This window comes from Ammospiza caudacuta, chromosome 11 (genome assembly GCF_027887145.1).
Source record: "Ammospiza caudacuta isolate bAmmCau1 chromosome 11, bAmmCau1.pri, whole genome shotgun sequence".
In the NCBI taxonomy this organism is placed as follows: Eukaryota; Metazoa; Chordata; class Aves; order Passeriformes; family Passerellidae; genus Ammospiza; species Ammospiza caudacuta.
Genome location: NC_080603.1, coordinates 18294746 through 18316391, shown reverse-complemented (window position 1 = coordinate 18316391; position 21646 = coordinate 18294746). Strand labels below are relative to the sequence as shown.

The 21646-nt window shown below is 38.9% G+C and overlaps 1 protein-coding gene across 1 annotated transcript in view; it reads right to left on the bottom strand.

Moving 5' to 3' along the window:
• Positions 1 to 21646, bottom strand: part of LRCH3 (leucine rich repeats and calponin homology domain containing 3) — a 56927-nt gene that overhangs the window by 30660 nt on the left and 4621 nt on the right. The window contains exons 2-5 of the mRNA XM_058812207.1: positions 1957 to 2101; positions 1475 to 1601; positions 842 to 947; positions 521 to 657 (exon numbers count right to left, since the gene is read on the bottom strand). Of these exons, the coding sequence (XP_058668190.1) occupies positions 521 to 657; positions 842 to 947; positions 1475 to 1601; positions 1957 to 2101 (515 nt within the window). The remainder of the gene's footprint in view (positions 1 to 520; positions 658 to 841; positions 948 to 1474; positions 1602 to 1956; positions 2102 to 21646) is intronic.

Here is a 21646-nt window from a genome sequence, read left to right as displayed (position 1 = left end):
CCTACTGAAACTACAAGTTACAGCAAGTGCCCCTCTTGACTCTGATGCAGCAGCTCACAGTAGAACCTGTAATACTCAGGGGCTCCTATACCCACACTGGAAATCAAATTAGTCATTAACAATACTGCAGTTTCTATCTCAAAGGCCAATTTGAGTACTCTGCTGCAAAGTGGATCAGCAAACTGCAGCACTGAGGCCTCAGTCAAAATTTTGACATTTGAGTGACAGAAAATGAGTCTTGCCTAACAGAGTTTCCTCTCTCCTCTGCTGAAAGCAGAAATATTCAAGCCAACATTAGTGAATTTTTTTGTAATATTCCACAGCAGAGACTATTAATACAGTAAAAAGAAGAAAAGGGATTTTTCAAGCTGTGCTACATATTTAATACTTGTAGACAACAGAATGTATTTAAAGTTCTCTTGTTCTTAAGTAACAAATATGTAATATAATCCTTCAATTTATAACTTAGTTCTGCCCAATTCAGCTGAACTTGTCATCTGATTTTATAGCTGCAGTTTACCTGTGCAGGGGGGGACTGGAGAGGGTTGTTTTCTAACATGATGGACTGAAGATGTCTGAGGTTCCTATAACAAACTGGTATTGCTGTTATTTTATTGCAGGAGAAATCTAATCGAATCAAAGGCAACTCAGCAAGCTCTGGAGATAGAAAACAAACATACAATTCAGAAGATTAAAAGAGGATAAGGAAAAAAACCAAGGGTATGAAAATATGTGTTTCAGAAAACAATTAAGCTGCTTCTAGCTCTCAGGGGAAGAAAAAGGGACTGAAAACAGAAGTGTTTGAAGTTTCAGCTCTTAGAGTGGAGGACCATTTTCTCACCTTCAGGTAAACGCACCAAATTATTTCTTCTGACATTTAGGTCTCGCAAGGACTCCAAACTGCCAATCTGTGGAGGTATTGTCTGTATTTCATTACAGCTCACATCCTACAAAGAAGAAGAAAGAATGAGTTATCACTGTCTAAGTCTCTGTTGACCAAAATATGCAGGTGTATTTAGAAAAAAGACAGCTATTTATACAACAACTCAGATCTGTATATTCATTCAATCACACTGCTGACATGGGGCATGTTCTCATTTTAAACACAGAGGGAAATAAAAGCTTTAAAAAACAAAGCATTCAGATGTAGAAACTTATTTCAAGTTACTCCATAGTATATCAGGTAGCACAATTTGCTACATAAAAGCTTTCTGTCAGAAATAAACATAGCAAGAATTCTAATTCCACCAGGTCTTCCTTTCTAGAATAGGGAAGACATTTAAACTGACACGGATCAGTTGCTCTCCAGTGCATCTTCCCCTCACATAAAATTCTTCTAAAATCTCAAAGTATTTAAAACTCTTTTCTAACACCTCTATATAAATTCAAACACAGTTAGAGACACTGTGGCAGACACAGATCATCCTTAGCCAAGAGCAGAATAGTAATAGTTGGAAATCAAGTGTATACTCACAAGCTCTGTCAGCTGTCTGAGCCGTCCAATTTCTTCAGGTATTGAAACCAGCTTATTATTACTTGCTATCAAAACTTTTAGTGGTAGACTGCAGAGGTGTACTGGCAATGTTGAAAGCTGGTTTCGACTTTTGGACAGAAAGAAAACAAAATAATCATAAGTCTAATGAGAAATATTCATGCAATAAAAGACACAAAAAGCACACTCCACTTAGATGATCAAATCAGTTTTTATGTAATTGCTACAAAAGTGTTTCCATGAGACTGTCCTTCATTACTTGCTTTATCTAGTTATGTGTGAACAAAATCTGAATATCAAGGCTGATCAGAGGCTTTTGAACTCAGTGTGAAGCACTGTGAGGTTTTTGTGCCCTTTCAGGGGCTCTGATAAGTGACCATGCTCTGTCACAAAGGAGTGTGTTTGGGCTGAGTGCAAAAGCTTTCCTCATGCTAAAGCACAATTGGTAAGACAACTGATATTACCTGATATTTAGAAATGTTAGAGACTGTAAGTTCAGAACAGCCTCTGGGATATATCGAATGCAGTTCTGGTACAGATTCAGAGTCTCCAGGGAGACAAAGTGGCAGGCCTCTGCTGGGAGCTCCGACAGCCTGTTCCGGGACAAGTCTGCAGGGAGGGAAACCAGAAAGAGTCAGTAAAGCTGCCTTAGAACTTCACTAAGTTCCTTGCTTGGCAAGGTTGTTTTGGTTAAACTTCTCTAACCAAAACACCTACCAAATTGTTACACTTGAAGAATCTGTATGTTTCCTTGGACGGTTCCAATTTCCAGTCTATGGGCACAAAATATCCATGAGCATTATTCTCCTTCCCAAACTGTATTGTTATAAATAATACAGTTGGCAAAGGATTCTTTTTTCTTTAAAGGTCAAGGAAAGCTGCTGCTTATAAATTCCAAAGGGCAGTTCCCACAGACACACACCTACAGGCCCCATTTCCTGACACACCCAGCTCTGAGTTCTCATAGAAGCATTATCCAACCTCCAGGTATGCCAAAAGCTCACTACAGCAGGGGCTGGGATGGATATAAGGTTCAGCAGGGTGCACACAGGTAAGAAAGCATGAAAGTCATGGAAACTTCTAATCCACCAATACAAAAAGTTAATGGGGAACATAATGAAACCCCTTGTCCGTTCACCAATAAAAATTTAAAAAAATAAATAAATTAAAAATCACTCCCCGGCCAATACACAAACACCAAGTACTTCTTTCCAGCTGGTATCAGGCTCAAACATGACCTCAGCTTCAACTTGTCCAAACTTGATTTTGAAAAATCAACACTTTAAATGAATGTTTCCGACAGCTCTAATAGTGGGAGTTAAAACTACAAAATTATAGAAGGCAGCAATAAGTTTGCATTGCATATCTAGAATAGTTTTATTATTTTATGACAGAAAGCAGTTTGAGATCTTTGCCCTATTTTTCTACTTTTTGTGAAAAAGAAAAACATTTTTCCCTTTTATCCCTTTCTTCCAAGAGTGAAGAAAAACTTGCACTTACAGATTGCTAAAGACAGGCTCTATAAACATCCTGATCTTACCATTTGCTAATCCAGATAAAATATCAGATAAATGCATCAATGCAAAGAAATATCATTCTGATGGATCCTTCTTCCTGCTACTGCCAAAGCAGAATTTCCCTACCTCTACAGCTTGTCCCAGATGCTTTGCATTGCCAGAGTGTGTGAGAGAAACTGATGAGAAACTGATCAGAAATACAGTGGTTTTCTGATCACCTCTCCCAAAAACCCTATACCAGAACCAGGGAAAAATCTTGGTGCAGGCAGAAGAATCCCTACTTTGGTGGCAGAGACTATTCTTGGCATTTTAAAGCACTCACTGAAGTCCAATTTAAGTGGAAGCAGCAAATTAATTGGACTGATCACAACCTGCTCAAGAATCTGTAGGTAACAAAGGAGTCAATAAAGTAATTGTATATATCCTGCAGAACAGAGCACACACTTTCAAGAATTTATGCAATGGATGCTGATTTTGCACCAGCCATCTCCCAGAGTGCTCTAGTATGTCCTAAAGTCCCTTCTGCTTCACTTCCACAGTTTAATTCTAATTTAGGATTTAGTGACAATGACAGCACACTCCAGCCCTCCCCTCCAAGTTGCAGAGCTGCAGATTTAAAGCAGAGTTTAGTGCTGTGCTACAGTGTGGTGTCCAAAACTGTGACATTCCTAGTGGGATCTGTGTGCCAACACTGCTGTACAACATAACAGGAGAAGTTTTCAATCATACTGTTCCAACATAAGTCATGTATCCTGAGACATTTCTACCAAGTGCAGCTAACCACACTGGAATTACCTACCATCCACACAACTTGCTATGAGGTTTCACAATATAATTGTGTATTACCATGAAAGAAAGAGAGAAAAATGCAAATTATTTCAGAGTAGACAAGAAACAAGCAAGAGTAATTTAGAGAAAATACTTATTTTCCACATTGACTGGATGTTTAACCATCTATTTGAAGAATTATTACAACACTGGTTTACGTATAAGGTGTAAATTTTCTGAATTCCACCACTTCTCTCTCAACATAAGAGCATCCTTCAGCTCACAGCTTTATCCCTCCTTCCCACAGCTGTGCTTCCAAAGGCAGCTTGAATTCTACCCATTTCAACAGAGAAACAGGCATCCCAAGTAGTGAGCCCTATTTTCTGGCAGAAAAGTCACAAAAAGTTTCTTTCTACTCTGTTTTGGAAAGGGTTTAACCACAAATATGAGAATTCTCAATTGTTTTTTGTTTCACTTTACCTTACCAAAGAACATCTAAAAACTATTTTTTACACATTGTGCAGACCATAAGGCATGAATTAGTCAGAACTTCACATGCTGTGAACTATGATTTAGTACTGCTACAGAAATAACTCCATGCAAAAATAACACTAGGTATGAAGAAATGAAAATACACTCTTTTATGCAACAAATGAGCTCAGAGTGTGATAGGAAAGAGACACCAAAGCTGGTTAGCACCAATGAATAAGTTTTCTAGACTTCTCTCAATCTACAGTGATTTTTAAAACTTGGCATTCCTATTTAGCAGTAGATATTCAGTGGGAAATGGATTAAATCAGCTGAATTTTGATGCTGCAGTATAGTCTCTTAAATAATTCAAAATGGGTCTATCCCTAACAAGTTTGGGTAACAAATTCAGAGCATTTTTACTCATTATGGCCATGAGAATGCTGTCTTGTACACAGCCTCTGTGATTTCATGTGCCCAAAGGGGGAGCCAAGAGTGAGGGTTGGCCAGGACCATAAAAACAGACAAGCAGTAGGAAAACAACAACTAAGCTAAAAAGAGAGTTGAGAATTGAGTTGAGAATTACACAGAAGCAACATATGACAAAATAGTGTGAATTCTGAACCTGCAAATTCAAGAACTGCTTTTGGTTATTTGCAATCCTTGCTTTGTCCCCCATAAACCTTCAATAAGTATTTAAATTTCCTCAAGTTCAGAACACAGCATCCCTAAGATACAGTGACATTTTTTATTTTGTTCAATTTCTCTGGAATCCTTTCCCATGCCAGAAAAGACCCTAAATGTGACCAGAAATAGGGCAGAGTGCAGCAGTTACTGCATGAAACAATTCAGCAATTCCATCCTCTCCCCCACCACCTTCCTCAGAACACCTGAATGAGAGGCACAGCTACAACAAAACCAGATAACAAAATCATCCCAGTGATTGGTTATATATTCACATGTTTGCTGCCCAGCAGCACAGCACTAGCTGGTGTTTTTCTCAAAAGAGAAAGTATAAGTGATATTTACTCTGTAAACTAAAATTTCTGCAAAGATTTCTATTTCTCAGAGAAAATAACAGGTGTTGTAGTGAGGTATTATTTAAATTTTCATATTTTTTAACAGGCAAGAAGAAATCAATGCGATGCAGGTTATTTTCTTTAACAAGTAGGTGTACACCATTGCTGCTTCTCCTACCTTAAACTGCAAAAAATCAAATTACTAATTCCCCCATAAAAGCACAAATACTGAATTTCACTATGAATAATCATATGAATGAAATATAGCTGTTCTAATTTGAACTAGGATTAACTCATTTGTGTCCACATTTCATGGGTTAAAATCACTGTTAGCAGAAATCTTCTTTAAAAAAAAAAGGCTCTCCTAGTTTACTAAAAATGGATGTGTTTCCTTGAAGGCAAGATCATGTGGAATTTTGGCAAAGAGGAAGCATTCTTTGGAACTAAGCTCTTCGAGAAAGATAAAAAAGCCAACAGTACAGATACAAAATGAAATCTCAGAGCAGAGTCAGAGCACTGACCTTTTCCATCTTAATTAGAATTCTGTGGAGACAGCCAGCAAATCCAATGTTAAATGTGACTAGAGATACACTGTGCTTCAAATTGCATCATTTGGCATTAAATGCAAACTCCTCCTGCTCAAAGAATGTTCCTCTAACATCAAACATTAGCAGGTCTGTGTTCACATATTTTTAGTTTCAGCTGTAACACAAATTTTGTCTCCAAAGGACAATGAGTGATGCACAAAGATGCACTGTTCAACACATGGGGTACCCACTATCCACACTACAAAGAGAGGGAGCTGCAGCTCAACTGTGGCTGGCACTCAGACCAGCTGGGTGGGGGTGAATTCCAGTTCGTCACCAGATGCTGATGGGATCAGTCCATAATCCTGTTGTGTTGGGAATATGGCTTCTGCTCTCATTCCAATTAACTACCACAAAGACAGACACTCTAGACCTGGGCTTAGATACAAAATTTTGTTAGTAAAAGTCTGCCTTTTGTCATCAGAGACACCACACACTTTAAATTTTTATTTTTTAAAATTTCAACCAGCAAAGCCCAGATTTTGGCTGTCTACTCAAACCCAAATGTCTGCAACCACCACAACACCTGCTGGCAACACTGATGTAAGAGAGGCTGTGCCACTGCCAGCACTGTCAGCTCCCTCCCATGATGTAACACAGCTCCAGAACAGCCCCTCTGCAGCTGTGGGATGGCAGCCATGAACTTGCTGCAGTGATGCAACAACCCTGGCACCTGTGAATTCATCTGAATCCCAATGCTGACACTGGTGGCTACAGACTGCCCTCAGCTAGAATGACTCCATTTCTATGGCAAGCAAATGTTCTTTTTTCCCAAAAACTATGAGACACGTACTGTAGCTAGAAATCACATTCATGGTTTCCTTTAATAACAGACAAATCTAAGACATATGAGCTTTCAGCTGACAGAAGAAAATATGTTTTCTTATGAATAATTAAAGAAGCCAATCAATGACAAGAAGACTGACAGGCAATATAGGGACAGAAGGCAAAAGGCAGCACTAACTGCTTTAGGAGGAGAAGGTGCAGCTGTTTAAGAAGAAATACCAAAATCTGGAACTGTGTAAACAGCCCTTTTTTTTTTCTTTTTCCCACATACACAACTTAAAGATCAGAAGCAAACTCCACACTTTCACACTGATAACAACAAAACCACCATGGCACTGGAGAATATCCTTGAATGGGGTGATGTAGCCTTGATGACAGGGAAAGCAGCTCACTGGAACAGCTCATTCACAGCTCCTGCTCCCTGGAAAGTGACTGCTTAGGTACAGCCACCTCTCAGATAATGTCACTAAAACCATCTTTTGAGGAACTTGATGTCATCTGATTGCTCAATGCTGACACTTAGAATCAACTCTATTAGAACAACAACATTTCCAAATGGATTTGAGGCACATTGTTATACAAACCTCAGCTCCACCTTTAGCTTGTCATTCTTTTAGCCAAATAAATGCATGCATCTTTATCCTGGTTTTATGATTTTTTTTTTCACTTCTCAAACACTTCAGAACTTGATAACCTAGGAGCAACAATCCTTGTGATTCTGCTGACTTTTAGGAAACACTCCCATAAAGCTATTAAGAGAAAATTAATATAATGAAAGCATAGCCCCAAGCAGATGAGGTACTGGTATTATGGTACTGACTTTTCTTGCACAAGGAAACCAGAAATCATCATAAGGGAATACCTCTGTGATATACTTCTGATGATGTTGCTCCCTGTACTCAGTTACTGGGAGTGTTTTTCTTTCCAAACACTGAAAATGTTGGCATCCTTCAAGCTTCATTTCACACCTGGAGGATTTCCTGACACAGGAGGGGTGACTTTACCTCTTCCTGCCTGCTGTGATACAAGACTACCACTTTTGCCATACCCTAATTTAAAACAAACCTCAAAAATGTCATCTCCTGACTCACCTTCTACCTGCCAGCCCTGTCAAACCTGAACCTTTCCCAATTATTTCCCCAGGCATCAAGATAATCTTCATGTAAACCAATTAAGGTAAGGTAGCATTTGCTGAACCAAAATGCATTTGTTCCTTCTGTGTTTTCCCCAGGTAAAGTGTCAAGGACAGCCCCACTGCCCAAGCCAGATACCCACAGAACAGATGTAACAAAGACTGTTTTCACCTGCATTATTTCTGTAGCCCTGTAATGAAATATAGAATTTCCAGTTTCAATTTCCAGCATTTCATGAAGGAAGATTAAGTTCAGATGTGATCCATCCTTGATACACTTATCACATTTCAATTCTCAGCAGATCCATGTTTGATATGCATGATCACATTCCTGCTTAGCAGCAGCAGAGCAGCATTAAACTGCACTTTAACCATTTCCATGACTAACAGTTTGTAACTGAGAATCTCCAACCTGCTGCTTTTGGCACCATGCACAGGCTGTGATTTCTGCAGTTGCAGAAAACAAGGCAAAGGTTAGTGGTTTCTTCATTTGGAATGCAGAGTGACCATCAAAACTTGCTCCACCAACCAGAGAATTCACTGCATGACATGAAACACAAATAGAAGATTACACATCACACTGACACGGGCCCTCAGGATTGCCTTGAGTGCTAAAGACAAGGTTTGTAGCTTTTAACCAAGGCTGCTGAACTGTCCTTTATAAAACCTGCTTCAAATCACTGCCAAATCATTGTCAAGTTCCACATGTCTGAATCAAAGTTTCACAGATGCTATTTCCTCTGGCTACAGTTTTATTTTGGAATATTCAATACAAATAACAAAGCTTCTTGCCAAAGCTTTTAAAAAACAAGAAAACCCCTCACTTCTCTGAAGAACTCCCACAAATCCCTTGCTGGAAGCAGGTTTAATGAAGTGAGAACTATGGCCAAGGCCTTTACCTTTTTTTTCCTCCTTCAACACCCAGATTACCCATGAAACCTGGCTGGCTTTTTTGTTTTCTAATTCAGAAGCATCCTAAGAACAGTCACACAAGGGAGATTTGCAGAATCTGGCTTCTGAGTTACTTGAACTACACTGGGCTTTTTAGCAACTCTTTTCTGTTAAAACAGACCATATTAACAAAAAAAAAAAAGAAAAAATTAAGCAAGTACAACCCTCTTACCTGGCCTAGTCTCTGCAACATTCACCACTTGCTCTTGAGACTAGAAAAATCCATAGACAAAGATCTGTAAGAACTTTAATTATACTAAGTAAGAAAACTCAATCATACCTTGGATCAAAGAGGAAAACAGAAGATTCTAAACACCAGCTCCTATTCTCCTTCCCTTTTTTCTCTTCACATGATTTTAATGCATATTTGCTGTAGTTTAGCTTTCTCTTTGACATATGAAGGAAAACCTCACAGGTGCCACCATAAAATCACTGACTAAACACAAACACATCTTACAGTCCTGCCCTTAATGTAAGCTGCTGCATGACCACTGACAAGAAAGCACATTTCCAAGGAAAGCATGATGTCTTGCTAGAGCAGAACCACCACAGCAAGAAGAGGATAAACATTCTAACAAGAGTAACTTGGAATACAATGCCACTTCCCCTGCAAAATGATTTCATTTTCCTTTTGCAAGGAAAAATATTGTTTGTTTATTAAAAACAAAAAACCAGTGACAACTATAGAACACCATTACATAGTTGTTCTTGTGTGGCTATTGGAGAGCAGGCAAGAGTGACAAACTCCAGTCCCTGCAGGAACTGAAAACTCTTCTATTCCAACAATTCCAGTTGCTTTTCCTCTAATTGGCTCTAGAGCAGAAAAATCTGTAGCCTGAATGGATCAAACTGTTACATCAACTACTGTTTATTCACTATTCAATGCAGACCCTGCCATCAGTCAGCCACATGAAGCCTCAGAGCAATTCCTTACTGGCCACGTGTTCCCATGCTCTCCCTTGCACCAGCCTGTGCAGCCACACTGCCAGTTGGGTCTCATTACTGAGAACAAATCCTGAAAAAAACCAAAGCCACAAAAAGTCTTCAGCCCTTCTGAGGCATGGTCCAGTTCCTGCTGCAGTTGAGTAATCTCTAACATCAACATAAGGGAGAGGACAAGAATGTGGCTTTGTGAGTATTGAAGAACAAGATTAGGACTTCTGGCAGTACCTGGGATTTGGACTAGCTGGTTAATAACAACCATGAAACCGCTCTTTTGTTTTTTGTTTTGTTTTGATTCCTTAACTCACAAACACTTCTAATAAAACAGGTCTTTTCAGAGTAGCAAATACAGGAATGTGATCAGGGATTTACACCCAAGTTCTGCTCATTATGGATACATACCTCAGTACAAAGCATGTATGTCCTTCTGTACACATCATGGGATTTTAGGGATGGCACACACTGGAGCTAAGCCAACACTCTGAGAGTGAGATGAAACCACTGTTCAGATGAGCAGGGGCAGATTTTCAGTAGCTTTAAAAGGCAGGCAGAAGGAAGTCAGGTGACCTGCCCAGCTGGGCCTTATGACTGACCAGTAAACAACAGGACAGATTTCAGACAGAATACAAACTGCAACTCATGTACTGCTACAGCAGAGATGATGCAAAGTTGAACTGTTTATCCATGTCTGAAAACAGGAATTAATTCCAACCCCTTCACATGCGGTTTGTGGTTAAAGAAATTTTCACATGTGCTCTACTTCCAACTTCCCAGTGACAGCCCCCCAGCCTTCTCTCTTTTAGCAATTTCATTCCCTTTCCTCACTGAACTTGGCACTCACCCAACAGCATAATCATGCTTCTCTTTCAAACAGCTCTAAAGCTAATTGGAAGTTGGAGAAGTAACTTTGCAGAAGATCTCTCACTGAGTGAATGAACTGGAGTCTCCAGCTCAGCAGGGCCAGTTAAATGAAGGAAGCTCAGTTCCTCACTGTCCAGCTGCAGTGCAGCCCCTCTGCTTTTTTAATGCAGAACATACACAGACACAGTATTTATTTCCAAGGAAAGCAGCCTTTGGACTACACCTACAAAGCTGGTATGGCAGCCTACACCCCTCCATTGATAAAACTGGTTTGAAAGAAGCTGGCTGGGTTTGGCCCAAACATACTCCTTGTTGATTTAAAACTAAAAAAGAAAAACAAAAAAGTCAAATGATAGCATGAAGCCCTCATGTCTAGCCTTTTATACAGTATAACAAAGACAGTTTAAGCACATCTGAAAGCTTTGGAGATCCCCACCCTCTGGGATCCAACTTTACTGGTTTAAAATTACCCCCTCTCCTGGGTCCTCCCTACCAGCCCTTTGCTGTAAGCTACTAATTCTGCAATGCTTGTGTGAGCATTTCCCAACTCACATCAGGCAGAAAACTGTCAAGTTAGCTCACATGATTTTTGAAGCTGTTTAAACTTCTCTTGCAAATTTTGCCTGAAGCTAACTTGGGGAGGACTTACATGAACTGTCTCTCTAGTGGATATATGAGGGCAGCGACTTCCTTTGGCAGCACAGTTTCCTTAAATTTGCTGTTATCAGCACATTGACAAATAAGCTGAAGTCTTGCCTTAACAAAGAATTGAGAAAAGGAGAAGTAAGAAAACAACTTCTGAAAGAAAATCTTTCATCAGGATTTTCTAAGTTGACGTTACTTTGAATTGAGTAAGATCAAAGTCTTCATTACTTAAGCATTCCATTTTCTTGTAGCATTATGCAACCATCTTGGCTAAAACAAAGGAGACTAATCTTGTTTTGAAAATGTCTCACTGCAACACAATCACTTAAAATCATTACATGGTTCAGATTTGCTGTTTTGATTCCCAGCATACAAAAACCAAAATTTACCTCTTCTGTATTTCTTCATCATCTGTTTTTATCTAGGACATCTGCTTTTCTCAGTTCTCCCACTCAGGACCATGGAGAATAAATACCAGTATATGAACATACTCCTACCAAAAACATCAACATATCTCCCTTCTATGGACTCTCCCAATCAAAACAATTCCTCGTTTTCTTTGACATCATCTCTTCACTTTCCCATGAACACTTCAAGACAGCTGATGGCTCAAGACTTGAGTATAACTTATCATGTCCACAGAGGCAGAACTAACCTGGCTGTCAGTTCATAACTTACAGCAACTTGTTCTTAGTGATCTGGCTTGTGCAGAGGGGAGCTGAGCTGCCATGCAGAAACAGCACCAAATGTGGCAAAGGGCTGTAAAAAGTTCAGCTGAAGACATTGTTTTGGAGGCCTGAGATGAAATGTTGAATTTGAAAGTCAAGTCACTTTATACATATTTTTATCTTGTTCTTAATTAAAAGCTTGCTAATGTTGTTATGCTTGTCCTCACGTTGTGGTAAGTTGTATTCAAAACTAAACTTCACTACAGGACACAGTGCAGGATTCCACCTCCAGAGCAAGGGCTGAGCAGGGGAACAGGGAGATGTCTGCTCTCAGCAAGAGGAGAGAGAAGGCTCTGTGCTCTATGGGGCAACTTTACTTCTACAAGTTAAAAGTACCACATTTTTCTCATGGTCCAGAGACTGATCAGTAAGCACTCAGAAGGCTTCAAGGTCTCCACACATTATTGTCTCCTCAAACCCATTTCTCCCTCTTTTCCAATTTTACATGGAAAACATGGGGCACACAGTATGAACAAAGACTATGCACAGAAGCAGATATGGAAAATAGAAAAGACTCCTGCCAAGGAACTATGCTGCACATACAGCTTCTCCCAAAACAGATGGAAATCAAGAATATGATAAATATTAGCTCCTCCATTTCACTATAAGACTTCAGTTACTATGCTAGGTACCACAGTCTGTAGTGTAAAATCCACAGCCAAACTTCAGGTATTCATAAAAGGGAGGGGAAGGAAGGGTCAGATAACCAGGACAAAGCAAAATCACAGGTTAATATAAAATCTAATGCAGAGCATGCATTAGATTTGGTAATGACACTGGTGACAGAAGAGTGTCAAGGACCTCTAGAAGGACTGAGCCAGGCTAGAAAAACCCTGCAAGGCAGCACAGTGCATTCTGAGTACAGTTACACTGTTCAAGGTGGTCCTTCCAGCTCAGGCATCCCAGGGACATGGACCACATTGATAAACAACCCTCAACAATCTGTTCATGGCTACAGAGTCACACCTGGAGAGATCACGAGTGAGGAAGACTGTGTGGTACTGTCACTTTGCTGGATGTTCTGCCCTGGCTTCCATCTCAATCAGTAAAATACCTCATATATCCAGCCATTCTAACAGCTTTGTGAGTAAACTGGAACTTGGGGAAGGACAACCTGGCATGGAATAAAAGCAGGAGGAATGTGTCACTCAGGAGGGCTGGAAACATAAAATGCAACTAACAAAGACTTCTTATTTCTACTGTTCATCTATTTATTTTACTAAAAGCTTCAATTTATCTTAATACTGGACATAAAATTCTCCATCTAGAAGCATTTTCACATATAAATGTCAGTTAATATAACAGCTGCTATTTACCTATTGCCACATTAATTCTGCATATTCTCTCCATATATTTCACCAATCAGTTCAAAATGTATTACTAAAGTCCTTTTTTCCCACAACAGTTTAAATGGACTGATAGAATAAAGTCTGCAATAGATAGACAGACAATAAAGAAAAACTGCTAGCTGCAATTACATTTCAAAATGTCTTAAGGGAAGAGTTAGAAACAAACCAGAACTGAAAATTCAAAGGTCCTAAAAAGCAAAGCGAGTAATTTCACATAAAAAGGCCAATTACTTTCAGAGAAAGGCAAGCATTTCTATAAAATTTTATGCCTCTTATTACTGCATTTCTCTGACATTCTTAATAGAGTGCCTCTGTATTTATGGCACTGAGATACAGATTCTTCAGACTGCACAGTAAAGGCAACAAATACATCTCATACCACTGCAGACACTGATCCATCTTCAGCAGAACTGTATTTTACTGAGGAGAAAAGTCAATAACAGTCAAAAGTCCTATGTTCTTTTAATGGCTCCTTGAGGCCATCTCTCATACTGACATCATCCCAAACAAAAAAAGCCTGTTACACTTAACACAAGCAGTGCTTCAATTTCAATAGGACAATTATTGCCAGAATTCTAGAGAGAGAGCTGGAGTCTTACAAAGTCATCTGTGCAGTACAAGCCACTTTAGTGTCAAGGAATAAAACACAGTATAGGATGTGCATGAAAAATATCCCTTATCAGAGGGAACAGCCAAACGAGGAGATAAATGGCAGCAATTGCCAAAATATATGTGTAAAATATGAAATAAATTTTGAATAGGAAACCATAAAAGTCACCTTCAGTCAAAACCACACCATGCAGACATTACCAGGCATCAAGGGCTACAGGACTGGGGGCCACCATTTCATTCATCCTCACTTTTTAAAAAAAAACCCTAAGCCTTCTAAAAACTAGTAGCGAGGTTATAAAAACGATTCCTACATTCTCCAGTCAGCATTTGAGGTGAACTGCATGCACTTATTTTCACAAAATAAAATTAACATTATGAATGCTGGAAGCAAACATGTTTTATAAAACAAAATCCAAACTCATCTGACCACAAATGATTTTTTTTTTCAAATCCAAACCAAACCATTCCTCTTCAGGGAAATGCTTAAGTTGAGGTTTAACAGTAAACATTGCTCTTAGGAAGCTGTCATGAAAATGAATCTCAAACTGCAGCAGTCACTTTGAAAATTTTTGGCTAGTTGGTTCTATCATTCCATGTCCTTCAGTGAAACAGTTTTCTACATGTGAAAACTTTTATCTATAGCAGCTCAGTGCAAACTGAGCAAAATGAAAGCTTTTTTTGCCTTGCTAGGAGAATTCCTGACAAACACTGAGCCTCAGAAGAGAAGCTGTGCAGCCACTGCCCACACTGCACAACAACGATGAGAATTCCACTTCCAGAGATCTCCATTATTCCATTTCATAATGACTATTTCAACTGCTGCTATTTTTAGCTGTACATGTATATAAAACTGTAATATAAAAAGTGTTCATTTGAAAGCATGTAAGAATTTCAGGTGGAAAAATCCCCAAGTAACAGAGAAAGTGCCTCACCCCTGCTAAGAGAGGGCCACAGGCAGACACTGGAGATGTGTGAGAGCACTCAGAGCTCCTGGAACACGACCCTGCCTTCTGCCCCTGCTCCTGAAATACTTGACTGACTTCCAGCAGAGCAGGGTTTCATTTTCCAACACTGCTTCACAAAGTTAGCACTGAGGGGAAGTGTGCAGTAAATGAACTCATCCCCCCAGCCCTTTAGATAAAGTTCCTTCAAGTACAAAAGGAATTACCCAAGTAAAAAAAAAAAAAATCTACTTTTTCAACTTCAAAAAAATCAGCTTTTTCAACTCCAAAAAGCAAGACACACTTAAAAAGCTTTGAAAATTAAAAAAGCTTTGAAAATTGAGCTGAAAGTATTGCCAGACTGTAAGTCTGTGTGCAAACCTCTGGATCCATCTATTATTTTTTCCTATCAAAAATTATGAGTGTTGTTAAAACATACATTTGATATTTATTAAATCCACTCACTTTTCCCAAAACTTCTCTAGGATAACAGGCTTTGGTATGAAGAGGGTCAACAGCCTCCAACTTGTGTGAACATGAGGCAAATGAATAGTCAGAAACTGCAAAAAAATCCCAAAGAAATCCAACCCCAAACAACAGAAATAGTCCCAATGCAAAAATCACTCCCTGGATTTTAGTCAACAGATTTAATGGAAATAATTTGGCTTTAACAACTTCTTAAAGTCTACACAGGCTGTGGGGATATAAGAGAGAAGGGCTTTGATGCAGCAAAGAAACTACAGATTTGATATTCACTGAATGGCAAATGAGCAGACTGGAAGGGCTGATTACACACTAAAAATCCTTGGCCCTGATATGCAATATTTGAACAATATCATAAAAATGACACAGTATTAAAAGATTCATCTAACTTCAGCATAAATATGGAAGTGATAAGCAAAAAAAAAAATTAAGAGTAGGAAAATGTGAGTCAACCAGGACATTTGAAGTAATATAAAAAAAAGTTATGATAAAGCACAAACAACAGTGGCAGTACAGAATATTTCTCTTGCCCTGAAACTAATATTGAGTTTATTATTGTAAGCACAACACGATGAATAAAATCTATCCTGAAATCATCAGAGGCACAGAAATGCATCTCTACTTCTAACAGAAGTAAAATAAAACTCCCTGGCAAGAATGAGAAGCTTGTGAAAAGTCTCACCACAAACTATATTTGAAAATAAAACTATTTTAGTTTGTATTTCTCCTGATAGTATATAACAAACAATATTTTTTTATTTAAACAGCACCTACAGCAAAGAAGAAAAACTGTTGTAACTGTGACAAGAAATATTAAGTAAAAGAAATGGAGAGTTCTGCATTTCACTGGTACAGAGTAAGACAGCATGAGTGGCAGGACCATAAGACAAGTGGCCATAAACTGACAAAAAATTTTGGTAATGAAAGTTTGCCACTGGATTTTGACATTGCTTTTAAAAATTAATACCAACATTTCACCAAAAATGACTCTTCTGCACAACATGCAATTTTATGATATTATGTAGTCACAGAGCTTCAAATCATCTGGCATGGAAATGAAATACAAAGGCATATGAAAAACCTGTTTCAATGAATTCACTTATGTGCCACACAAAACTTGAAATGAGATTAAAAAGAAGTCCCCCACATAAGGTATATATTATAATTTCTTTTTTTCCTCCTTTCTTCATGGAGCACAAACTATACTTTCCAGCTTTAAAATGTCATGCTTTTGCCTGAGAAGTAAAACAATACACCAAACAAGTTCTTCTCTAAATGCTTCTCCAAATTCTCTGACATAAGGATGTCGTGGTGCACACAGGAAGGAAGCAGAATGTACCACACATAACAGAAAGCAAGATACAAAGAGTTGGGAAATGCAATGATAGGAGGATTTCTTTATGGTCCAGAATAGAAACAGAACAGGCCAATCTAGAAAGCAGACTATAAATATGAACACACTTTCTTCTAATAGGATATAAAACCAGAAACCAGTGCTCAGCAGACTGAAACACCTCCAGCTGAGGAAAACAGAAGTCCAAAGTGCTTCTCCAAGGGTGAAGTGGGGCAGCCCACAGAGTGCAGAACAGAAAATCTCAGGGCTCTCCTCAGCTCTGTTTGTTTGCTTTTGTTATCCCTAACAACTGCCAGGTACCAGCCACATTTCTCCTTCCTATACTGAGAAAGCCCCAGGGACAGGTGCTGTAGACATTCACTGGAAGATGAAACCTCCTCCCCAAACCAGAAAGAACAACACCTCATTTGAGTTATCCCACAATCTGCTCACACAGCCTGCAATGCATGCTCCTAAAAACCCTTCTATTTCTATTTGTAACATTTTCAGCATGGTTAAGAATTGAAAAGAACTGTATCATATGGCAAGAGTACAGCCAAAGTTAGTTAAAAAAAAAATTTTAAAAAATCACATTTCTGTCTGAAAATCTAATTAGACAGAAATAATTATAGTCATTATTAAAAGTGTTAAAAGTTTTTCTTCCATTTATATACTGCAAATCTGGCAGCAATGGAACAACAACTGCATTATTAATGAAAATCTGTATTTTTGCCTGTTGTTTTATGCATCCAAAGAAGAAAAATGTGTTTTAAGTGAAAGGAATATGAACTGAATAACATTTAATTTTATTTATATGTGGAAAGCCACTTAAGCAGTCTGGTTTCAAACTGATAATGTGTTTTTCAAATGGAATTTCCACAGACTTATTTCTTAACCACTACAGGGCAATACAGGGGCTGTGAACAGAAACTGAAATGCAATAATGCTGATAAAAGAACCTAAGAGATGCATTTCTCATTTCACCATATCTGTGAAAGCAGAATGACAGATGTTTAAAATATCACATCTGCATTACTCAGTTACATAATTCACAGCCAAATCACGAGCACCAGAAATGTGTTTGTGATTTCCTTCACCATGCCCAGAACAACAGCACCAGCTCTGAGCTAATCACCAGCAAAGGTTTGATGGCTGCTACCAACAGTGAAGCTCCTGGGATTTCCACACTAACATTTAATGGTAATTATAACAATTTTCTGACACACAGCCATCCCTGAATGATGTGACACAATTTGCACCCAGCAGAACAGAGCCATGAATATTTAACATCTGAATATTTGCAGTAAGTTCACAGCTCCAATGGATGACCTGCTGTTTTAGCATAGATGGGTTCCAAAGATAATTTTTTACCTTGCTAAGCACAAATCTCCCCAGTCCTTTGCAAGCCAGCAGAATGAAAAGAAACAGCAGATTTTATGGCTCACAACCACATTCAGTTGTGGCCCTCTACAAAAACATTTATTCCATAGCTGAGCTGGGGACCAGTGTAATGACAAGCTCCTGATTGTCCTGCTATTATTGTGCTCAGTGACTCCCAGTCCCTGAGAACAGCGTGACTGACACCAGCTCAAAGACCAGCAGAAGCCTTGGTCTATGACTGAACTAAAAGATAATTAATATATGTGACCATAAATAATAGTAATCATGAGTTAAGCTCATGTTCAAATGATTACTTGTCTCATCAGCATCCTAAAATTAATATTCTGATTTGATTTAAAAGATATTTCCTACCAAATTTAAGATACCAGTTATTCCTCTTTATCTCATGCTAACAACTTGGGTGAGAAGACTGGAGTTGGTGATGAGAGAGGTGTTTGAGACCAGGCAAGATTAACAAGAAAAGAAGGAAGTGCTAAGACATGGAAGTTGGGATAAAGGAGATGAAAAAACCATGGGCAGAAGAGACAGAACTGAGGTAACAAACATTGCTGGGAACAAGATGTGTGACATGAACACAGGGAGGAACCCGTGTAGAACAGGATCCAAACAGAACCAAAGATCTGATCAAACCATCACCTCTGCCCTCAGACATTTGTACAACTTGGAAGTACAGATGCCACCCTACAAACAGGTTCCAGGGAATGACAAACTCCTGCTCTCTTGCTGGCTCACCTCAGGGAAATGTAAAGGTTTGAACTGTCCTGAGGAGTCACACAGATTCCAGCTTTATTCCACTTGACTGTTCTAGAGAATTCAGACTGCATCTCTGACTAAAACCCACCCTGAATTTAGAATTCAGCATCAGGAAAGCAACCTGGCAAACACACTGATACTTTGTAAAGAGAACACTCAGTTAAAAACATAGGTAACATGGCCAAATCAAACACAAGGATGATGAAGTTATCATCAGAGATACCCACAGAACTTTAATTGCTCGTTTCCTGTGCATACCTACTGTCCCCACGTCTTTCATTAAAAACCACATACCACTTTTCATTCTTCTTCCAATTTTTTCTGTTCTAATAGACTTTTTGAATCAGGACTGATCACAGTCAAAGTCTTATAGGAGTGTTGTTGAAAAACCATGAGGGAAAAAACCCAGGGAATTACACAAAGAAAAAGGAATGGTTAATCTGAAAGTAGGGAAGGCTGCTCTGGAAAAATAGATTGCATACTGTCAGTGCCACATATTTCCTTCATAGTACTAAGCAAATTTTCTAAACTAATCTTTCAAAAAGACATCAATTAATCACATTTTTTTCTAGTTGTTGGGCTTGATTCCCAGTATTTCTAAGGAGATACCAAGGCATCTGAACTTATTAAAAGCTACATTTTAAAATAATGCCTGTAAGTTCAGGCACTAAGTATTTTAAAATTTGGTACTCCAAATCAAAAGATGCTTTCAAACTTTGTACCATTCCAAGCTTCATACATAAAAAATGCAGTAACATTACCATGCTTCACTGCACAGAGATTACATGAAAAATAGTGTTTGAAAACTTTTCAATAGTCTGGAGCACTACCCAAAAGCCCAAGGCAACAATAACACATTTCTGTATTCAAAGCTAAGTTTCAACAATAAGCTGAATAAAGAGACTAAAATTCACATGGGTCACTGAACAATGTGGGCATGGTGGCTGGAACTGAATAGATGCTCCCTAATCCTCCTGCCCTGTGCACAGAGCACATTATGGTCACAAACCATATGTTCCAGCAGCCAACACCTGGGCTGCACAGCAAACTGGGGGGTTTCAGGATGTTCTCCTTTTGGAGTGCCTGAAGCTCACTGGGAGAAGGCTATGAGTGTAAATGCTTTAACTTTCAAATCAGGAACACGATCAGCTAGAAGAGAACAAAGACACTGAGCTGCCAGTGGAAGCAGCAGTTTGTAGTGCAGGATGGAGGCTGAAGCCAAGGACTACTGGGACAGTTTTGGGGACTTCAAGTGAAAAGACAAGACCACAATGTTGTACCCTTTGCATCCTCTCTAAGTATCTGTAATTCAGGGAATTATGGCAATATTTTTAACCCTGATGCTCTGATAAATCAAACCACAAGACATTTCTAACATGAATGGATTTCCACCCCTCCACTTTGGAGAGGGGGCCACAGGAGATGAAGAAGAAAGCAGCCTGCACAGCCCATGGCTTCAGATGAATACACAACTGCAATTCATTCAAGCTGTTTGGCCAGCATCAGAAACCATGAGATCCAAGCCTGATTAGTTATTACAGAGAGAACCCTTGAATTGAGTTACAGCCTTTTTGTTAGCTACCATGTAATTTTATTTTTAACACGTGCTACATAATTTGTAGTGTTTGCTGTAGCTAATTCTTTACTGCTGGTTCTTCTGCTGACAAAACTAATTACATCTACAGCATTCTAAACCTGAACCATCAGTTTAAAACTACTTACATAAAACAATGTATTTTGCCAAATGGAGGCACGAGAGCCAAACCTATCAGGAGTAAAGTTTCACTGAATGAAATTCAACTCTATAAGCCATATTGTAGAATAAAAATTTCTTATGCTCATTGAGTCAAAGATTGTTTGGAAGAAAATGATTAGCAAATTTACAGCGGGTCAGTGATAAAAGGTTACAAAACAGAGTCAAGGTGTAATTTCACAATTGGTGAGAGTCAGTTTAAACTTACACATCTGCCAAAACAGATCTTCTCACTCCCACCATCCATGCAGTGCTTCCATCCTTTCCATTTGCTGGCATTCACATGCACGTGAAACCCAGTGAGCTGACAAGGATTTGATGCACAGAGTTACTGGCTGGATTTTCAGCCAGGTCAGTATGAAACAGCTTGCTGGAAGGCACCAGGATTGCTGCTGTTGACTGTGTAGCAGGAGATGAAGACAGAACGTTCTCCCCTTTTGGCATCAGCACAGAACTTGGATCACATTGGGCTGTGTATGTATGACAGTCTTCAGGGAGTATTTACCCAGCATAAATTTCCTACCTCCAAGCACAGGTATAACCACAGGAGAACACAGCTGGAAACATCATGAAAGAAACATTGACATTTTATTTTTTCCCTAAATTCTAATTTGTCCTTCATGTGACTACAGGCCTCAATATATTCAACTATTAATCCCTACCCTCTTTATATAGGTACAGTTATCTCCAAAAATATAACCACAAGGGCATATGCAGTCAGGACAGTATTAAAAAAATTAAATCTGATCATGGTGGAGTCAAGGAAGGGGAAGACAGGGGAAGTAACTAGAAACACATGTAATACTACTGAGCACCATTTACAAGAATTCACTGGCAGTAAAATTTGATGGTAGGACTTTATTGTTTGTTTTAAAAGATAAACTCACTAAACAAAGGCATTCTGCATGTCACGTATTGCTTTTATTGCCACAAGGATTAGAAGCCACAAGCTCAGATTGCATTTTCCCAGTTGCCATAAAACGTGAGGCAAAAAGATTTCCTGTGGGCAAAGAGCAGCTGAGCATTACTGCAGTCCTCAGGTCTCCATCCAATCCCAACACATCCAACAAAAATGAACTGTAAACTACCAGAGTCTACTGATCTCTGGGTTTTCATGGTAACAAA